At 41.5% G+C, this 18,186-nt stretch overlaps 1 protein-coding gene across 2 annotated transcripts in view; it reads left to right on the forward strand.

Annotated features, from left to right (window-relative positions):
* C7 (complement C7) overlaps positions 1-18,186 on the forward strand; it is a 304,122-nt gene that overhangs the window by 230,531 nt on the left and 55,405 nt on the right. For both annotated transcript variants that reach the window (XM_069221437.1, XM_069221440.1), the window contains exons 12-13: positions 489-666; positions 7,814-7,901. In XM_069221437.1, coding sequence (XP_069077538.1) covers positions 489-666; positions 7,814-7,901 — 266 coding nt within the window. The remainder of the gene's footprint in view (positions 1-488; positions 667-7,813; positions 7,902-18,186) is intronic.

An 18,186-nucleotide genomic window follows, 5' to 3' on the forward strand; every position in this document is an offset into this window, starting at 1 on the left:
AATAAATAAGCAAACTGGTGCAGGGCTTCACAAGGGAGAAATAGCCCTGCACCAAACAGCAAAATGCATTGAGAGAAACCACTGTGACTCCACCAGGGAGATGGAGTAACCTACTCAGACCCCCAGTTGGAAAAACGGGCCGTCCGCTGACTTAAAGATCATACTCTTAAGTTCCTCCTTGCATAGTTATTGAAAATGTAATTCAGTGTGTCCTTGAAGAGCTACATAAGGAGGAGAATGAACTGACAGCATTTCCCCCACCATCTCTGTTGCGAAGTAAAATGTGGCATTGTTATGTCACCCAGATATACAACTTCCTCCAAAAATCAAAGGATTTTTTAAAGAAAATATTTCTAACAATATATTCTAAAATAAAACGTTATCCAATAACACCTCATAAGTAATAAACAAAATATATTCCAAAGGAGAAAAACAGCAGTTCTCCCTCACTATGAACAATGTTATCACAACATCACCATCTGTTCCAGGAGTCACTGATGGCAGCTGGAGTTGCTGGTCCTCTTGGAGTTCTTGTGTGAGAGGATCAGGAAGAAGATCAAGGAGCCGGAGCTGTAACAACCCATATCCAAGTGGTGGGGGAAAATCTTGCAGTGGCAATGCAGTTGAAAACCAGAAATGTGAAGATGATGAAGTGGAATACTTTCGGTATGTGATTTTTGCCTCTATCAAACAACATGAAATAAAAACTATGGTCCATATTATGAGATGGTGCTTATAAATATCCTTCAGTTCCAGTAGGAAATATAAATATCAAGGAGAATCGACCAGTGAAAGCTCTTCCATCTTTCTATACGTGTGATGGAGAAAAATTCACCAGTGGGTTTTAGCGTTTCCTCATACAAACTGAATGATTTTTACTTCTCACCAAACTCAAAATCAAGCCCTGTATTCTCGGCAAATATCTTATCATTTGGTATTTCATACCTTGGTTGGTTTTGAATTTCCAAAAGATTAAGGAAAGATTATTACTTATTTAGGACCGGATGAACAAAGCCACATTTAGATCACAAACCTTGCAATTTGCAAATTCACAAGGTTTGCAACTGAAAACATTTTTTCTGTTAATTTAACTGATCTGTAAAATGAGTTTTGAAATACATTCCAAATTCCAATTGGGAAATGATGTGAAAAGGGCTCTCCAGCCTAATTGTGAATCACAAAAGCATGTTTCATAATGTATCTATTAGAAAAGGATGTGAAAAGGGACACCTCATCCTTAATGTGAATTACAAAGTATGTATCAATGGTTTGCAACTACAATTTATCAGTTACCAGAACCTCAAATAAGGTGTTAACTGTTTACAAATAGGAAGCTGTCCCCTTGGGGTGACCTTCCTTTGTGAATGCTGTTTGCAGCCTGCTTCCCCGATGGTTTCCCAAATGAGAAACAATTTTTTTTAAAGCAGCACCTGGGTTGTTGAAAAAAAAACAAAGTTTTGATTTTCAGATTGGAAACAGAGATGGTGGACTGCTGCCATCCCTGTGTTTGTAGCCAGTCACTGGAGGTGGCAAACAGTGACTACCGTAATTAAAATTCATTAGGTATGACACTCTGCGAGCCACTATGACTGTAAATTTTGCAATGTGTCTTTTCAGTACATAGGTTGCATAGCAAAATTAAAGTCTTGTCACAAAAAGTTGATGCCTAATTTGCAATCATCTGTTGTGACTGTTCTTGTACTGCACCTGGTCCCTTATTTTATAGGAAGGTGACTTCAGTGGATGACTATGCACTGAACAGGGTAGAAGGCTAGATGTATTTTTTGAGTCGAATAGTGAGTGTCTTCCTATTAGGTTCTCATTAATTCTTAAGCAATAGTTGGTTTTGTAAAAAGTTGTGAGGTTCTCTCATAGGAGTTATTCCAGATGCTTACTTCTCCCTTACAGAATCCTTTTTAAAGTGTGCATTTGTCATGGTCACATCACCTTTCGTGGTTTCAAATAAAAGGTTAGCTTAATTTATCATTTAATTAACTCTGGGTGGGCAAATTATTTGTGCATAGCTATGTAGGTGCAAATCGTGGAATACATTTGTTCCTAAATACTTGTGGGGAACTAGTTGTCACAAAACAAGTTATGAAAAGATTGTACGCAAATTTCCAAGACGCTGTTGAACTCCCATGCTGAGAGGGGCACTGTTCTTTTATTTTCAAAAATAAAAACCCACTTTGGGGTTTTGATTTTGAAAAAAAAAAAATATGAACATTTATCGTATGGCTCCATCATGCTTGATGGAGATATACAGCAAAGTTTTGATACTTTCACAAGAACCTAGACTTTGTGGGTTCCCCTGAAGGAGACCAAGAAATTAGCCAAAATACAGTGAACATTTCGTTTTTTTTTTAAATGGGGAAAAAGGGCTGCAGAAGAAGGCTTGTGTTATTTTCCTTGTAATTGGCATAAACAAAGGATTTGCAGTGCTAAAATCACCAGCTTACCAGCTTTCAGGAACAGGCAGACTTGAATCCGAAAACCCAATTTTTCAACATAATTTTGGCATTTTACTGGGACATATCCCATTTTTACGATTTTTTGTGCTTTTAGCCCGTTCCAGTCAGTAACAGAAATGGGTGTGAAACCAATGCTGGATCCCAGAAACCTAAACATTTCTGAATAGTAGACAACATTCTGAATTCAGCAATGGGTAATTTGTGAAGATCCTACAAAGGTTTCCTACAGAAAATAACAACTGAAATAAAACAATATTGAAATTGAGGTGAAAAAAACAGCCATTTTTCTCTACGTTTTACTCTGTAACTTTTTCCTGCAACGTCAGATTTTTTAAAGCAATATACAGTTATGTCTGCTGGACTCTTCTGGTTGCGGGGATATATAGGGCTTGTAGGTTCATCAAGAACCCTAGGTACCCAGAGCCAAATAATAAGCTGCACCTTGCAGTGGGTTTTCATTTTATACCGGGTATACAACAATTCGTTTGCTGAAATATAATTAATGAAAAATAGGTATCAAGAAATCAAGAATTACAGGGCAGTTCTCAAATAGATGTCTTTTTTACACACTGTCTTATATTTGGAAGGAAAAAATGTAGAGAAAGACAAGGGGCAATAAAACTTGCTTTGCTATTCTATGTTCCCCCATGTCTCCCAATACAAATAGTACCTTACTTGTGTGGGTAGGCCTAGCGCCGCAACAGGAAATGCCCCAAAACCTAAAGTGAACATATCACATTTTCTCAAAGAAAACAGAGGTGTTTTTTGCAAAGTGCATACCTGTGGATTTTGGCCTCTACCTTAACTGGCACCTAGGGAAACCTACCAAACCTGTGCATTTTTGAAAACTAGAGACCTAGGGGAATCCAAGATGGGGTGACTCGTGGGGCTCTGACCAAGTTCTGTTATCCAGACTCCTTTGCAAATCTCAAAATTTGGCTAAAAAACACTTTTTCCTCACATTTCGGTGACAGAAAATTCTGGAATCTGAGAAGAGCCACAAATTTTCTTCCGCCCAGCGTTCCCCCAAGTCTCCCGATAAAAATGGTACCTCACTTGTGTGGGTAGACCTAGTGCATGTGACAGGAAATGCCCCAAAACACAAAGTGGACACATCACATTTTCTCAAAGAAAACTGGTGTTTTTTGCAAAGTGCATACCTGTGGATTTTGGCCCCTAGCTCAACCGGCACCTAGGGAAACCTACCAAACCTGTGCATTTTTGAAAACTAGAGACCTAGGGGAATCCAAGATGTGGTGACTTGTGGGGCTCTCACCAGGTTCTGTTACCCAGAATCCTTTGCAAACCTCAACATTTGGCTAAAAAAACACTTTTTCCTCACATTTCGGTGACAGAAAGTTCTGGAATCTGAGAGGAGCCACAAATTTCCTTCCACCCAGCGTTCCCCCAAGTCTCCCGATAAAAATGGTACCTCACTTGTGTGGGTAGGCCTTGTGCTCGCAACAGGATATGCCCCGAAACACTATCTGGACACATCAAAATTATCAAATAGAAAACTACCTGTTTTTGCGGGGGGGCCTGGGCCTGCGTTTATGGTCCTGGGCTCCGCAGCCATCTAGGGAAACCTACCAAACCCAGACATTTCTGAAAACTAGACTCCCGAGGGAGTCAACGGAGGTGTGACTTGCGTGGATCCCCCAATGTTTTCTTACCCAGAATACTCAGCAAACCTCAAATTTAGCTAAAAAATATAATTTTCCACACATTTCTGTGTGGGATCACCGCATCGGGACAAGTTTCCTACCACCGAACGTTCCCCTCGGTCTCCCGGTAAAAATTATACCTCACTTGTGTAGGTGGGCCAAGTGTTTGTGACAGGGAAGAGCCAAAAACACGTCGAAATTGAGGGGGAAACAAAGTGGGTCCAAAGGGGCAATTTGAAAAAAAAACATTTTTAGGCTGACAAGTGCAGCAGAAATTTTATCGGTATAGATGAGACAATGCTGGGTGGTAGGAATTTTGTGGATTCTTGCAGATTCCGAAGGTTCCATCCCAAAAATGTGGGAAAAATGTGTGCTTTCCAGCAAAGTTGCAGGTTTGCAGGGCATTGTGGGTAAGGAAATGGTGCGGGGTACATGTGAAGCACATCACCCTGGAATCAACTAGACGTTTAGTTTTCAGATGTGTCTAGGTCTTGTGGATTTTTCTACATGGCAGCGTCCCAAAGTAAAAAAAGTGCAGCCCTCACCATTCCAAGTGGGACGATATTGAGAGTTACCAAGCTCTCATGGCCCAAATGTAAAACAAAAAACAAAAATAATCAAAGGTCACGTTGCTTGCCATGGGATAAGATGTTTTAGTGTGTGGAGGAGAGCTGAAAGACTGTTAGCCCCTTCAGATCAGGTGGGGGCATAACCAGGCCCATACTGGTTGGTAACCACCACCCCACTATTTTCTTTTATATTTATTTATTCCCTGGCATCTAGACTTTCTGTCCCCCCGGGGTGTGGATCGGGGGTAATTGCCCAATCTGCCCACTGGTGGGCAGAACAACTTTGGCCCCATTTATTTGGGGTGGGGGTATGACCATACGCCCAACCTCTTATTTTGAAAAAACAAAATATTCCCTGGTCTCTGGTGGGCTTTCTGCCCCTCTTAGGGGCAGATGGGCCTTCCAAAAATAGGCCAATCTGCCCCCAAGGCAGTTATGGCCAACATAATGTGCCCCCATGGGGAGCGACCCTTGCCCAAGGGGCTGCCCCCCCAAACAAAACACACACATACACACACACCACTTCATGGTGTCAAGAGGTTTCTGACCCCTTTGGGGGCAGATTGGCCTAACAAAAATAGACCGATCTGCCCCCAAGCGGGGCAGAAATGGCCTAAATACTATTTTCCCGCCCAGGGGAGCGACCCTTGTCTAAGGGTTCGCTCCCCATACATAAAAACATAAAGTATATTAAACAATATATGGATCCCTGGTGTCTAGAGGTTTCTGCCCCCCTGGGGGAAGATCCGCCTAATTATATTAGGTCAATCTGCCTCCGGGGGGCAGAAAAGGCCTAGAAATTCCCTGGTGTCTAGTGGTTTCTGCCCCCCCCCCCGGGAAAGATCGCAGGGGCCGCTCCCCTTATTAGAAATGCAAAAAAACAATATCTAGTGGGCATTTCTGCTGCCCGATCGCATCACGATCGGTCAGTAGAAATGCTCAGAGAGATATGAAAGGAGAGGAAAGGCCTTTCCTCTCCTTTCATGCCTCTCTGCCCCCTCCATGTGATTGGAGGAGAAATGCTTTTGCATTTCTCCTTCGATCGGCGCTGATGTCATGAGACACCACGGGGATCGGGGTGGAAGGGGAAGCGATTCCCCCCGGGGCCCATAGCAGGATGAGCTGGTCGGTGCCGAGGGCGAGACCAGCTCGTCCGGGGCACCTTAGGGGTTAAATAAAAAAAATATATAAACCTATTAAAAACAAATCAAACACAAACAGTATTATAATTCAAATAACTGGTAATACCAAAATAACTGGTTAAAACAAAATTGTATACAACTATATTAAATAAAACTATATTATATACAACTATATTAAAAAAACACCCATATTTTAGACCTAACAAACAATATTCCTTCCTTCAGTATTAACTCCCCCAATACTTTTGACATTTTGGCCAAGATGTGTGTGACCCAGGATTTTTTGGTTTGACATTTTGGTAGAACACCATCAGAAGTGGAGAAAGTTGAATAACAGATGACGTAATCCCATTCTTTGTCAAATAAATTCAAATACACGTTATAAAAACACACATTTTTCTGCTTCACAAAGAAGAGCCTAATAAAGGGGGAATTTTTATTTCCTTCAGGTCAGCCAACAGTATAAAATACATTAAAATAAATGTGGGTGCATGTTTCTGTGGTGTAATCATCAATTATCATACCATCTTCTTCAGAAGAAAACCTTCATTTTCCTTGGTAATTAGCTTAGGGGATATCACAAGTACATCAACAAATGATTAATAATAAAAAATAAGAGGCTTGGAATCTGCATTCAGTAATGGTTGATCTGGTCTTCTGTCCTTAGACAAGAGTAGACCAACTAAATACTCATGTCATTGCTCTTATCTTGTATAACAACTTATATTAAACCCTTCTCACACTCTAAATCTTAAATTAAACATGTTACAGAAGACTGTCTTTATTTAGAATTGAGGGATCTGATTGGCCCTTTTTAATGGGGAGCTTTGTTTGAAATATATAACCCATGAATAGATCTCACTTTTTCATCATTCATTGTGTATTTAAAAATTAAGCCTCCCACAAGCACAATAACAATTAGGTTTGCCTCTTCTTTATCACCTAGATGACAAAGTAAAATGCTTGCAAATGTACCACAGCGAATGCAGAAGAGCTAGCTATGTCTAATGTGACAGCATGTATTCTTTACATTGGTCTCCCGGTAAAGCAAAGTGACTATTGTTACAAGGTTAGACTTATCTGAAATTATAATAGACACTGTACCTGGGATTGCATCAACTTGGAAATAATACCCTTTATCACCATTATGCAAGTTTTGCTGTTGGTGACTATTTGACTGCAGCATCTAAGATGAGATGAGACTTTGACTTGATTAGTGTAGTTTTAGTGGGATTACAGCATAAACAGGTGCATCTGACATAGGTGAAAGACAATAGAAAGGGCATAGATTATAGAAAAATATCTTTGGACTTTGGCAGAAATTTAGTGTGATCCACATTCCACACCTATTCTCTGTATTGCGATGTGTCTATGCACACACACATACGAATGATCTGTCGTACTCTTTAGAGTGGGAGGTCCAGATTTACTAATGGTTTGCATCAGGTTTATGTTAATTTTGTAATCGAAACTTGACACAGGTGTTATGCTGGGATATACTATACCTGGTTAATGAACTCCAATAATAGCGAAACCAGTCCTGGGTTGCTTGTGTTCCGGTTCAGGGAGGACCTGGCCTGGCTGTTCAGGCTGGACTGCTCCCATTAGAGCAGGGTCAAGACTGATGTGCATATGGCTGGGTCCAAACTGAGGCGGTATGGTGTGCAAAATAACAATGGATTGGGATGTGGCCCGTGTAATTGACAGAGGCTGAAATTAATTCAAGCATTCTAGCCATCACTTTTATTATTATTCCGGGATATACTATCCAATGCTAATCATGGTTGGTGTTGGGTATTTTCCCAAAGTAATGCCCATTAGCTGGATGCACCGATTTGCATTACTTTCCATCAGATGGGTATTCCACAGGTGTTCTCCTTCAACCAACCATTGTTTTTGATGCAAATCCCTATCTACAAACATTCGCATATAGGGTTTTAATATTTCTTTTTCTGTTTACTTTCCAGTACAATTGATCCTCACTGCTTTGATACAACAGAAAATCCCACAATATTTTGCCCTGCTCCCCCTGCCTTGGAGAATGGATATGTAAAGGTAAGTTGTAAGAACGCATTCTTAAAACAATGAGAATGATTATCAACATTAATCATCATTAAACATTATTTAGTTAGAAAACAATTGAGAGTTAACAGAATAAATACATTGTTTGCATGTTTTGGTTTAATTCCCATAAGATTTAAACACTAACACTAAACAATACATTGTTTTAAATTATAATGTGCCTATTACAGTTAAGGAAATACCAGTGCCTCCCACATTACAACTGTTGAGTATATGTGCTGGGTCCAAGCAAAGCTGCTGCCACAGGGTTAAAAACAGCACAAAGAGAATTATTTAATGCAAATTTGACTGATGGATTCCTTCCTTGGTCTCTTCTAGTCCCCAAGCAAAACCTATCTTACTAGCTAGAATGCAAATTACATGCCACCCAATGTGATGTGCAAATTGTTGATACCCCCCTCGTAGGTGCGGACAGTCAATATTTTGTACTATAAAATGTCTTGACCTCATCATTCCTTATAATTTGAACTAAATTACTCCTCCGGACTATCTCAGCCTGTAAAAAACAACTTTCCTCCCTAGATCATCATTTTGGTCTTTTGACAGTTCCTGTATACATGAGCCAGTAATGCATTTGTTTTTGACTGGCACTCTAAATAGTTCTTGTCTAGTTTTACTGGATTGACAGTAAAAGGGGATGACATTAACTAATTGCTTTGTGACTTTGAACCAGTAATAAGCTAATAATTTGAAAGATCCCCCACCAATAAATTGAACAGGATTTGAGCCGGGATAGATCCCTATATCAATCTATTCGTCGAAATGTTGGCATAGCTGCTTGTTCTGCATCTCCATTCACACATATATTAAAGCCCAGACAGGCAGTATCCACATGGATTATTCCTACATTGTTCCAAAGTAGTCAAATGGAGCCTCAAAATTGTTAAACAGATAGAATAAATGTTTTCACCTTTTTAACATATTTCTGAGTCAGCAATCTCTGCAGCAGTCCATAGCAAGCTTTACAGGATAGCTCTATGTCTGGTTCAGCCTCAGAATATGGTTAGACTCAAGCCACTTGCCCAAGTAGAGGACTAGCCATCCCACTCATAGAATCCACTAAGATGTTTAACCTAAAATTAACTGGGCATGTTGGTAACTCCTTTTTTATACATAGGAAGTATCTTCTTTTTCTGTGATGGCACATTGGTAACTACCTTAAAGAATGGTAAAGTGGAGGTGGGATAGGAAAAGGTCCAAAAGTTGTCAGAGCTCCTGTGACATTATTTCCTTTATCGGTCCGTGAGAAACATAAAGGCCTAGCAGTGGTCCTCATTTGATTTACCCACATTCATATATGGCAGAACTATTGCCACATATGCAGAGTGCAGACTGTGTCATTGGTGGCAATACTCAGTGCTTAATTTGAGTACTCGGCACCAGTACTTAATTCTTAACACCAGCACTAATGAGAACCCTCCGCATGGTGGCAGTGTCTTCCAGATTTTGAGATGAGCACAGCAACAGTGTTTAATAAGTCAATATGCATTCATAATTAATCATACATGGTCCCCAGGTTATACTCATAGCTTTGGGTGGCAGCGGATAATCTGAATTGTCACACTTGTAGGAGTTGAATGGTTAGTAGTTGTGCTGTTGCTGGCATTGACAGTGATCGCAGGGGCAGTGGGTGGTGCAGGATACAGTGGCCTCGTACAAAGGGCCTTAGAACTTATTTCTTTTCCCACAAATTAAGCACTGGCAATACTAGCCTCCTCCATCTAAGAGTTGGTGGTGTCAATGAAAGCTGACAGTGTTGAGGACTGGAGGGAGCAAAAGCAAAATTGAAAAGTTAGTAAGACTTTCAGCTAACTAGATGTGTGTGAACTCTCATTGGCACCTCCAGGACGTCAGTGGGAAGAGGGATGGATGAGTCATCTAGTTAGCAGATAGGAGCTATGGGCAGAGCTCTCTCACCATTGGAGCTACTCCTTTTTCACCTGAGCTTAGATCCCACTTCCTTATCATAGCTCAAAATTCTGGGCAACCATGTTTAAATGGAAAAACACATGTTATGCCTGTTAGGACTGTCACTTGATACTAACAGGATACTCCTCCTACTAGTAAAGATGCACAAAAATGTGTGGTGTCTGTGTGTGACAGTTGACAGTCATAACACAAAGGGGAAAGTCAAAGGAGGATTTCTTTGGACTTCAGAGTTCAGGGTCACAACCAGGGTACAGAAGTGGAAAGCGATGATGATGATCACCTGGATCAGGTAGATTTGACTTACTTGTAAAAGATCTTACTCCAGTTCTTAAATGCTTTCTATGCTGGTACAGAATGCATGAAAACGTCTAGCAGGACAGTTTGCAAATACAGTATGGGAATTGGAATGCCAGACTTATGTGACTATGGCTGCCTCATGAGACATGGAATTTTTCATTAATTGTACAGTGGGGAGCGTGGGGAGTCTGAAAAAAGAAGTCAACTGCTAGATAATCTGAGGAAGGCTGAGCTCAGGCTTCTGACTGTCACTGCAGCCTCTGAAGCACACTCACTCTGGTGATGTGAAGAATATTGCAATCTCTCCTAGGGCTTGCACATGGTCATTTACAAGTATGAAAAGCATTCGGGCTTCCATCCATGTTGAATAGATAGGTCCATTCTAGGGGAGGGACAGTGATAATGATCCAGGACCGCATGGACTGTCAAAATCTGGTGCTAAGATCTTCTGCGAGAACCAAGGTTGTGATGTTCTGTCCTTTAGAACCTGAACTACATCGACCTTACCCAACTGATCACCGAACCCACACACAAAACTGGACACACACTTGACCCCTTTTTCACCTCCAGAGACAGAATCAAATTCAGCCACACCACGAACTCACTTGGACTGACCGCACCATCGTGCACTTCACCATCTCCAACGCCCAGCACATCATCACCAGGCGTCAGATCTTTTCCCACCACAGTTGGAGCAAGGTCACGGAAACTCAGTGGTCACAGGCCTTCACCACTTCCCAACAGGAGGCCTCAACAGACATCGACCGGGCGGCCCAGAACTTCGCCGCCTGGATCACCGACAGCAATAACAGAGTCTCCCTACTGAACAAAAACTACCAAACATGCTAGCGGGTACACTACAGAACTCAACCAACTCACAAACAGCCATAGGGAACTATCACCAGCGCATCAAAGAAGCCAAGAAACCACCCATCACCACCCGCATTGACTCCGCGGCCAACCACACAAAGGAACTCTTCAAAATAGTCAAATACATTTCTACCTCACTGCCATAGAGAACACCATCCACCCCTCCCAAGAACTCTGCAACACCCTCTCAGACTACTTCCACAGCAAGATCACCAACATCTACAACAATTTCAACTTCCAACCTACCTCCCTCAACTCAACCAACCAGTGAACATGAGCCAAATCATTACCACCTGGTCTCTGCTCACCGCCCTGGCCACCTAAGCCATCATTTCTTCCATCCACACCAGGGCGCCCACCGACCCCTTCCCCCACCACCTCTACAACCTCGCCATTAACCCAATCAGCATATAACTCACCAGCATCATCAACACCTCAATCTCCACAGCAACCTTCCCACACGGATGAAACCACGCTGCCATCAGACCCCTTCTAAAGAAAACCTCTGCTGACCCCAGTGATCCCAAAAACTATTCTCCAATCCACCTGCTCCCCTACTCAATCAAAGTACTCAAGAAAGCCATCAACCAGCAGCTCACTGAATTCCTGAAAAAAACACCTCCTGGACGCCTCACAATCAGGATGCCATGCAAACCACAGCACTGAGACCGCATTGATCGCTGCCACAGACGACATCAGAACACTCCTCGACCAGGGAGAAACTGCAGCTGTGATCCTCCTTGACTTCTCTGCGGCGTTCAACTCCATCTCCAATAACACCCTCATCAACAGACTCTAAAACATGAGCATACAGCAAGACACCATCGATTGGATCGCATCCTTCCTTACAGGATGCACACAGAGCATCCAACTGCCTCCCTTCACCTCTGCACATAAAGACATCAGATGCAGTGTACCACAAGGATCATTCTTCAGCCCCACCCTGTTCAACATCTACATGACCCCCCTCGCACATGTTGTCAGATCCCATGGACTCAACATAATCTCCTACGCAGACGACACACAACTGATCCTCTTGCTCACCAAGGACCCCTCTAACGCCAATTCCAACTTCCGCAACGCCATGTTCAACATGAGCCAAATAGATGAAACACAACTGCCTCCAACTCAATTCTGACACAACTGAAGTACTGATCTTCGGGAAGAACACCTCCGCATGGGACCACAATTGGTGGCTTGCAGAACTCAGACCCGCACCTACCGACCATGCATGCAACCTCCGCATCATCATGGACAGCCAACTGACCATGAAATGACAAGTCAACGAAGTCACCTCTTCCTGAGTCCACACACTTTGCATGCTCTGCAGAATCCTAAGATGAATCCCAACCAACACCAGAAAGACCCTTACTCAGGCCCTTGTCACCAGCCGCCTAGACCATGGTAACACTCTGTGCCCTGGCATCTCCACCCACCTCCCCAGAAGACGCCAGATGATAAAGAACGCTGCTGCCAGACTCACCTTGGACCTCCCCAAACAAACCCACATCATACCCACCTGAGAGACCTTCACTGGCTCCTCATCCAGATGAGATGTCAGTTCAAGACCCTTACGCATGCCTACAAAGCTCTCTACTTCGTAGGACCTGCCAACATCAACCATCATCTGAACTTCCACCAACCCTCCAGACACCTACGCTCCTCTTCACTTGCCCTTGCACACTCCACCTGCATCTGTCTCAGCCACAGTGGTGGACGCTCCTTCTCATACATTGCTGCCAAGACCTGGAACGAACTTCCCCTCCAGCTCCATACAGCCCCCAAGCTGGCAGACTTTCATAAGAGACTCAAGACCTGGCTCTTCGATGGAGACACAGCACCCAACTACCCCTTGGGGTGACAGTGTTGTGCTTTACAAATAGAGTTTGATTGATTGATGGATTGATTGATTGATGTTTAAAGACCATTGCCTGTTCTTAAAAAATATTTTTCCAACCGTTCACAAAGGCAAAGGGGTCTCTTTGGGACCTCTTCACATTTGTGAATGGGTTACCACCAACTTTTCGTTTGCAAAACGCTCATACATGCCACTGTGATTCGCTATTAGGAAGGGATACCCTTTCCTTTACACCCCCCCTTCCTAATACAGAATCGCAAACCCAAATTGGAATTCGGTAGCATGTTACCGAATCGCAGTTGGGCCTTTGTACATTAAAAAATGCCTTTTTGCATTCGTAACCGGCCTGATTCTTGCTAATGCAAAAAGCTTTGTACATCTGGCCCTAGATCTCATTATGATCCTTCCTGTCATTCATTGGTTGCCACACCTCTTAAACTGAACAGATGCTGATGAAATATATTTCAACATCACACCTTGAAGATCACATCCTTTCCAAATAATTCCAAAACAGTCATCTTCCTGATCCTTTATCATAATGTATCAATATCTTAATGAAATCACTAAGCACAATATTGCTGTACTGTGCCACAAATATGCCCACGTTGCAATAAGTTGCATGTGCCTGCTGACATATACCCAGCAATTTTTATACTTCTATATGTTTGAACCCTGATGGTGTTTTGGCCGGTAAACCAACTTCAGCCCCTACAAGTATGCTAATGACATTCTTTAAACTTGAGCCATTAATTTTTGTATTGCATTGTAGTGCAGCATTTATATAGTGCTTACCACCCCTAGATGATGCAATGAAGCGCTTAACTACATTCCATGTAGGGTGCGTGGTTGGAAGGGTATTGTCTTTCTGTGTCATGAGTGAGGACCACTGGGGTGTGGTTAACATTCTATGGGACATGGCACGTAGCAGTGTGGTGGATGATGAGCTGTGAGAGACAGATGCACAGTTTTATGGTTTTCAGTATGCTGGCAGCTTTCAAGAGGTCTGCAGGTTCCTTATGGAATTTCTTATAAATAGTCTGTTTAGCTAGTTACTGCACTGGGGTGACCAATCTGAGATATTTGGCATAGTGGTGGTTCTGAGCTGGCATGGTTGGGGAGAGAGAGAAGTGGAGATATCTGCTGGGATGGACATTTTCAGTATTATTCCATAGTGTCATTGTGGGCTGGAAAGCAGTGGTCAGAGCGCATAGATATTTGGAACCTGAAGTGGAGGACTAAGTTAAACGCCTCCGAATTGTCAAGCAGTGTGCGACAGATCTCTTCAGTTATTCCATGCCTGAACATTTGGAGATATAGTTTTTTTTGTCTCCACAGTACTCGCGATGGGCAACCCTCATAGCAGATATGCCTTATGGTAAGAGGTATAAGTTACAATTTTCTGCCAACCCCTGGGTATTATTCTCTTAGAATTATTGTGAGCCATAAATATTTCATATGAAATGAACATAACTATGTAATATGCTAGTGAACCATAGGCTAGCCCTCCATAGCTTACCTGAATACCCAAAACAGGTTGCTGGCTGAGTTGTTTCGAATCTGTGGCTTATAAGTTAAAGGCTGCATTTGAGGGTGCAACTGTCTTTATGGACTCTGTTGCCAGGATGTAGGGTGGTGTAGTTATCATGGAAATAGCCATGTTTTCAACTGTCTTCTGGTGTGTTTACCCTTCTGGATGCTTCTAATGCTTGATGGTAGTGAGTTTCAGAGCTTGGTGGTATCTACTGAAAAAAGAAGTGCCTTCTACAGATTTCTTATGGTAAAGTGGTATGATGAGAAGTGGTGCCAGGCTGGAGCGCAGTGTTCCATTTTGTTTGTATTGCTTGTTGGTATAGACATCCTTTTCCTTGGAAGGCTTTATAGACAATTTAGTGTGCCTTGAACATTGCCCTTTTAGCAATAGGTAGCTGGTGGTGCATCTGCATGACTGGAGTCATGCATTCTCTTGGGTGAAGTCAGAGAAGAAACCTTATGGCAGCATTATAGATGGCTTGTATTTTATTTATGATGAAAGCGAATGCACTGAGGTACTATCTGTTGGCATAATCAATGTTGGAGATTATGAGTGTGGTCTAGAAACATCAAAAGCATCCAACAAGCAATCAAAGCAGCCTTCCAATAGACGCAGATACGAATGTGACTTAACATTCCCCGATGGTGAAAATCACAAACCAGTACAAAAAGAGTATGAGACAGGGTAGGGAAGGAAAGTTAACAGCCATAGCAAAACGTTCTGAACACATTATCAACAGCAAATATATTTAAACTGATAACAGACAAGGGAATACCTGGAGATTGGGTCAGAGAACACTGATCACACACAACCTACCAAAGGTATACCTGTGAAAGACATAAGAATGCTGTAAAAAGGGAGCTGCAGTAAAACTGCTAAAAAAAAGTCAGATGTTGATGGAGGAATAACCTACAAAATGCGTAATATTCAAAGGACATGAATCCTGAAAAACAAAACATTCTTAGAATATTCCAAAAAGTCATTAGACCAGACATACCTGTAATCTTCACTAACAAAGGAGTACCTATTGAAGTAACAGAGTGGTCATACACTTGGAATAAAGTAAGAATGCAATATGCCATTGTATCACTAAGGAGCTCTTCAAAACATAAGGCATTACGACTGAATAATACAATATTTTGAACACTAGCAAACAATCATCTACTAATTGCTGTATGGGTATTCATAACAAAAGAATTTACAAAAATACAGAAAATCATCAATGTACTGTGAGAGAAAATACATTCTTACAAAACTATTCTTTCCATGAAAGTATGTATTGCATGCTTGAATTTGATTGGGAATCTGCATTTTTGCTGTCTTCAATCCAGTCCTCAACACTCTGATTGCAAAAGCAACCTCAAATCTGGTTACAGTGTGAATGGATTTTACCAATAGATTATCTCTAAAGGTTGAAAGCTTTTGGAAAGCTGTATCTGGCAACCTAATAGGTCCAGAGAATATAGCGATTGTAAATAGCATCACAACAAAACAGCCCCTGATGCTTTCATCTTGTGACCTCTGGTCATCTTATCATTTATTTAGATTTTTAATTGTAGTATTTGTAATAGGATTGTTTTAATTTGAAGGGTTGTCACATCTTACCCGCCTGGTATCTTTATGAAGGTTAAGATTTATTCTGGGAAAAAAACAAAAGTCAACCATACAATGTAACTGGAGTAAAGACTTGTTTATTTCTTATTGAAGGCACAATACACATAAACATTGTGTCATCGTACTTCCAGAGCTGACCGTTTAAGTTTCTCGCAAAGAGCATCAGACCCCACATCAGATCCATACCAAGAGATCCTTGGCAAACTCAGGAGCTAAGGGCCAGATGTACCAAAGGATTTTACCCATTCTGTGTCTATGGGAAAAAGCTTTCGTACATATGGCCCTAAGTAACTAAAGCGAGAAATCTGAAAATTAGAATGCAATGGTAAAAATCCTGCACAGATAAAGACTGCACATCCTCAAAAGTGTTAGTTACTAATGATAAAAGAAACTTTCATAAGCAAGGAAAAGCTCCTAGCAAAGTACCATCACTAAAGCAAAGCACTCTTAAAGTAATACATCACTACCTGAGATAATGCTGCTTATTCACACTTTTTTGAGAAATAGTCATCCATAAATGAATTCTTCATCACTACAACATACATAAGTGCATTCAAAATCCTACATTACCCAGCCCCTCTGCAAATTTACCAATAATAATGATGCCCTTAATTAATACAGAAAAAAGACAGTGCACATGTGGCCAATGACACCCTGAAGAACCTTAAAATAAGGTACCTATGCCCTCCTCCATCTGTATGCTTCCATTAACATTATGACTCACAAAATTTCTCACATGCTATTTCCACCTGCATGGGCATCAATCACAAAGTTTTAAGTTTACACCATTCTGCGATATAAAAACTATCTTCAGACACCTCCACTCCATACACAAAACCCTGTCCTTCTGTAATACCACAAAGCCTCGCTATTTTCCCCAGCGTCACCCTAACAAATTCACTATAATCCGTTACAACTTTTACAGCATTGCTAGAATGGTAGTACACTAGGGCACTGATTCCCATCATGCATCACAACACCCTACCACAATTTGTCCCACTACTAAATGTGCACTTCTGCCATCACGCCCCAGTTGATTACTACTGATACATAGAGACCCCCATACAACAAGTGGCCTATACATTGCTAAAACTAAACACATCTATCTTCTATGATTTTACTAACATTTGGTCACCCCAGCTATTGAATTATTTGTACCATTCATTGTACACTCATAAGTGTCACAGGCCTAGCCACTTTCATCACAATGTGCTATTTCCTCCACCCAGCTACCAAATTGAATCCTGGCTCATCGCGAAAGCTTTAGTTGGCCTTTCCTCATTTTACTTGCACAGAGCAAAATCCTTGGGCCACATATCTGTTCAAAATGTGGAGCAACACTATGGCCCGTACCAGCCAGCATTCTGTTAACAGCATACTCTGTCATCTACAAAGCAGTCACTTCTAGGAAGGTGGATTAACAGGCAGAGAAATGTACCATACCTTTACAAACTAGAGCAATTTAGGGACAAGCTTTTGCTAGTCAAGAGACCCCACAACTGTGTAAGGGAAGACCTGTTGAGAACCACTCTCTGTCTTTACTGGCAGATTATTAAATAATCTCCCTCTGTCTCATAGATTTAACTTAAAATCATCTGCAATACAGAAACGTAATAAACAACATGCCAGTACAAAAAACATCTTAATCATCTCTCAAACTCTTACACCGTGTTTATTCATTTATTATACCAGTATGTATGGGCATGGCTGATGCGTATATGTGTTCTAAAGTTTCTAAACTGTCAGGTGGTCCTTGGTGATAGGTCTGAGATATATGAATAAATACATTATAGCTTTGAACCATGAACACCTCTTTTATACTCCAACTTGAAGCATGGCAACAGCTTTCAATCCTTTAGAAACTCAGAACTTACACTCTTTATGTCTACTTCAGAACCATGGTTCAAATTCTCGCTCTCTTTCACTCTGGTTCCAATGTGAGTCACTAAAGAATATCCTTCATGTTACATTGCATCCCATCAAAGGGATGAAGAAATGTAATCTTCTCTCTCTCAACCCTACAGAGCTTTATAACCTGATAACCTGAAGCAACCCAAAACAACCAGTGACAAACAACTCCTGATATGTGCTACCATATTCCAGGGCCCTCAACCATCCGAGATTCCCATCTCACCTGAGAAATTAATGTTGCCTCACCT

The sequence above is a fragment of the Pleurodeles waltl genome, chromosome 1_1, assembly GCF_031143425.1.
Source record: "Pleurodeles waltl isolate 20211129_DDA chromosome 1_1, aPleWal1.hap1.20221129, whole genome shotgun sequence".
NCBI lineage: Eukaryota > Metazoa > Chordata > Amphibia > Caudata > Salamandridae > Pleurodeles > Pleurodeles waltl.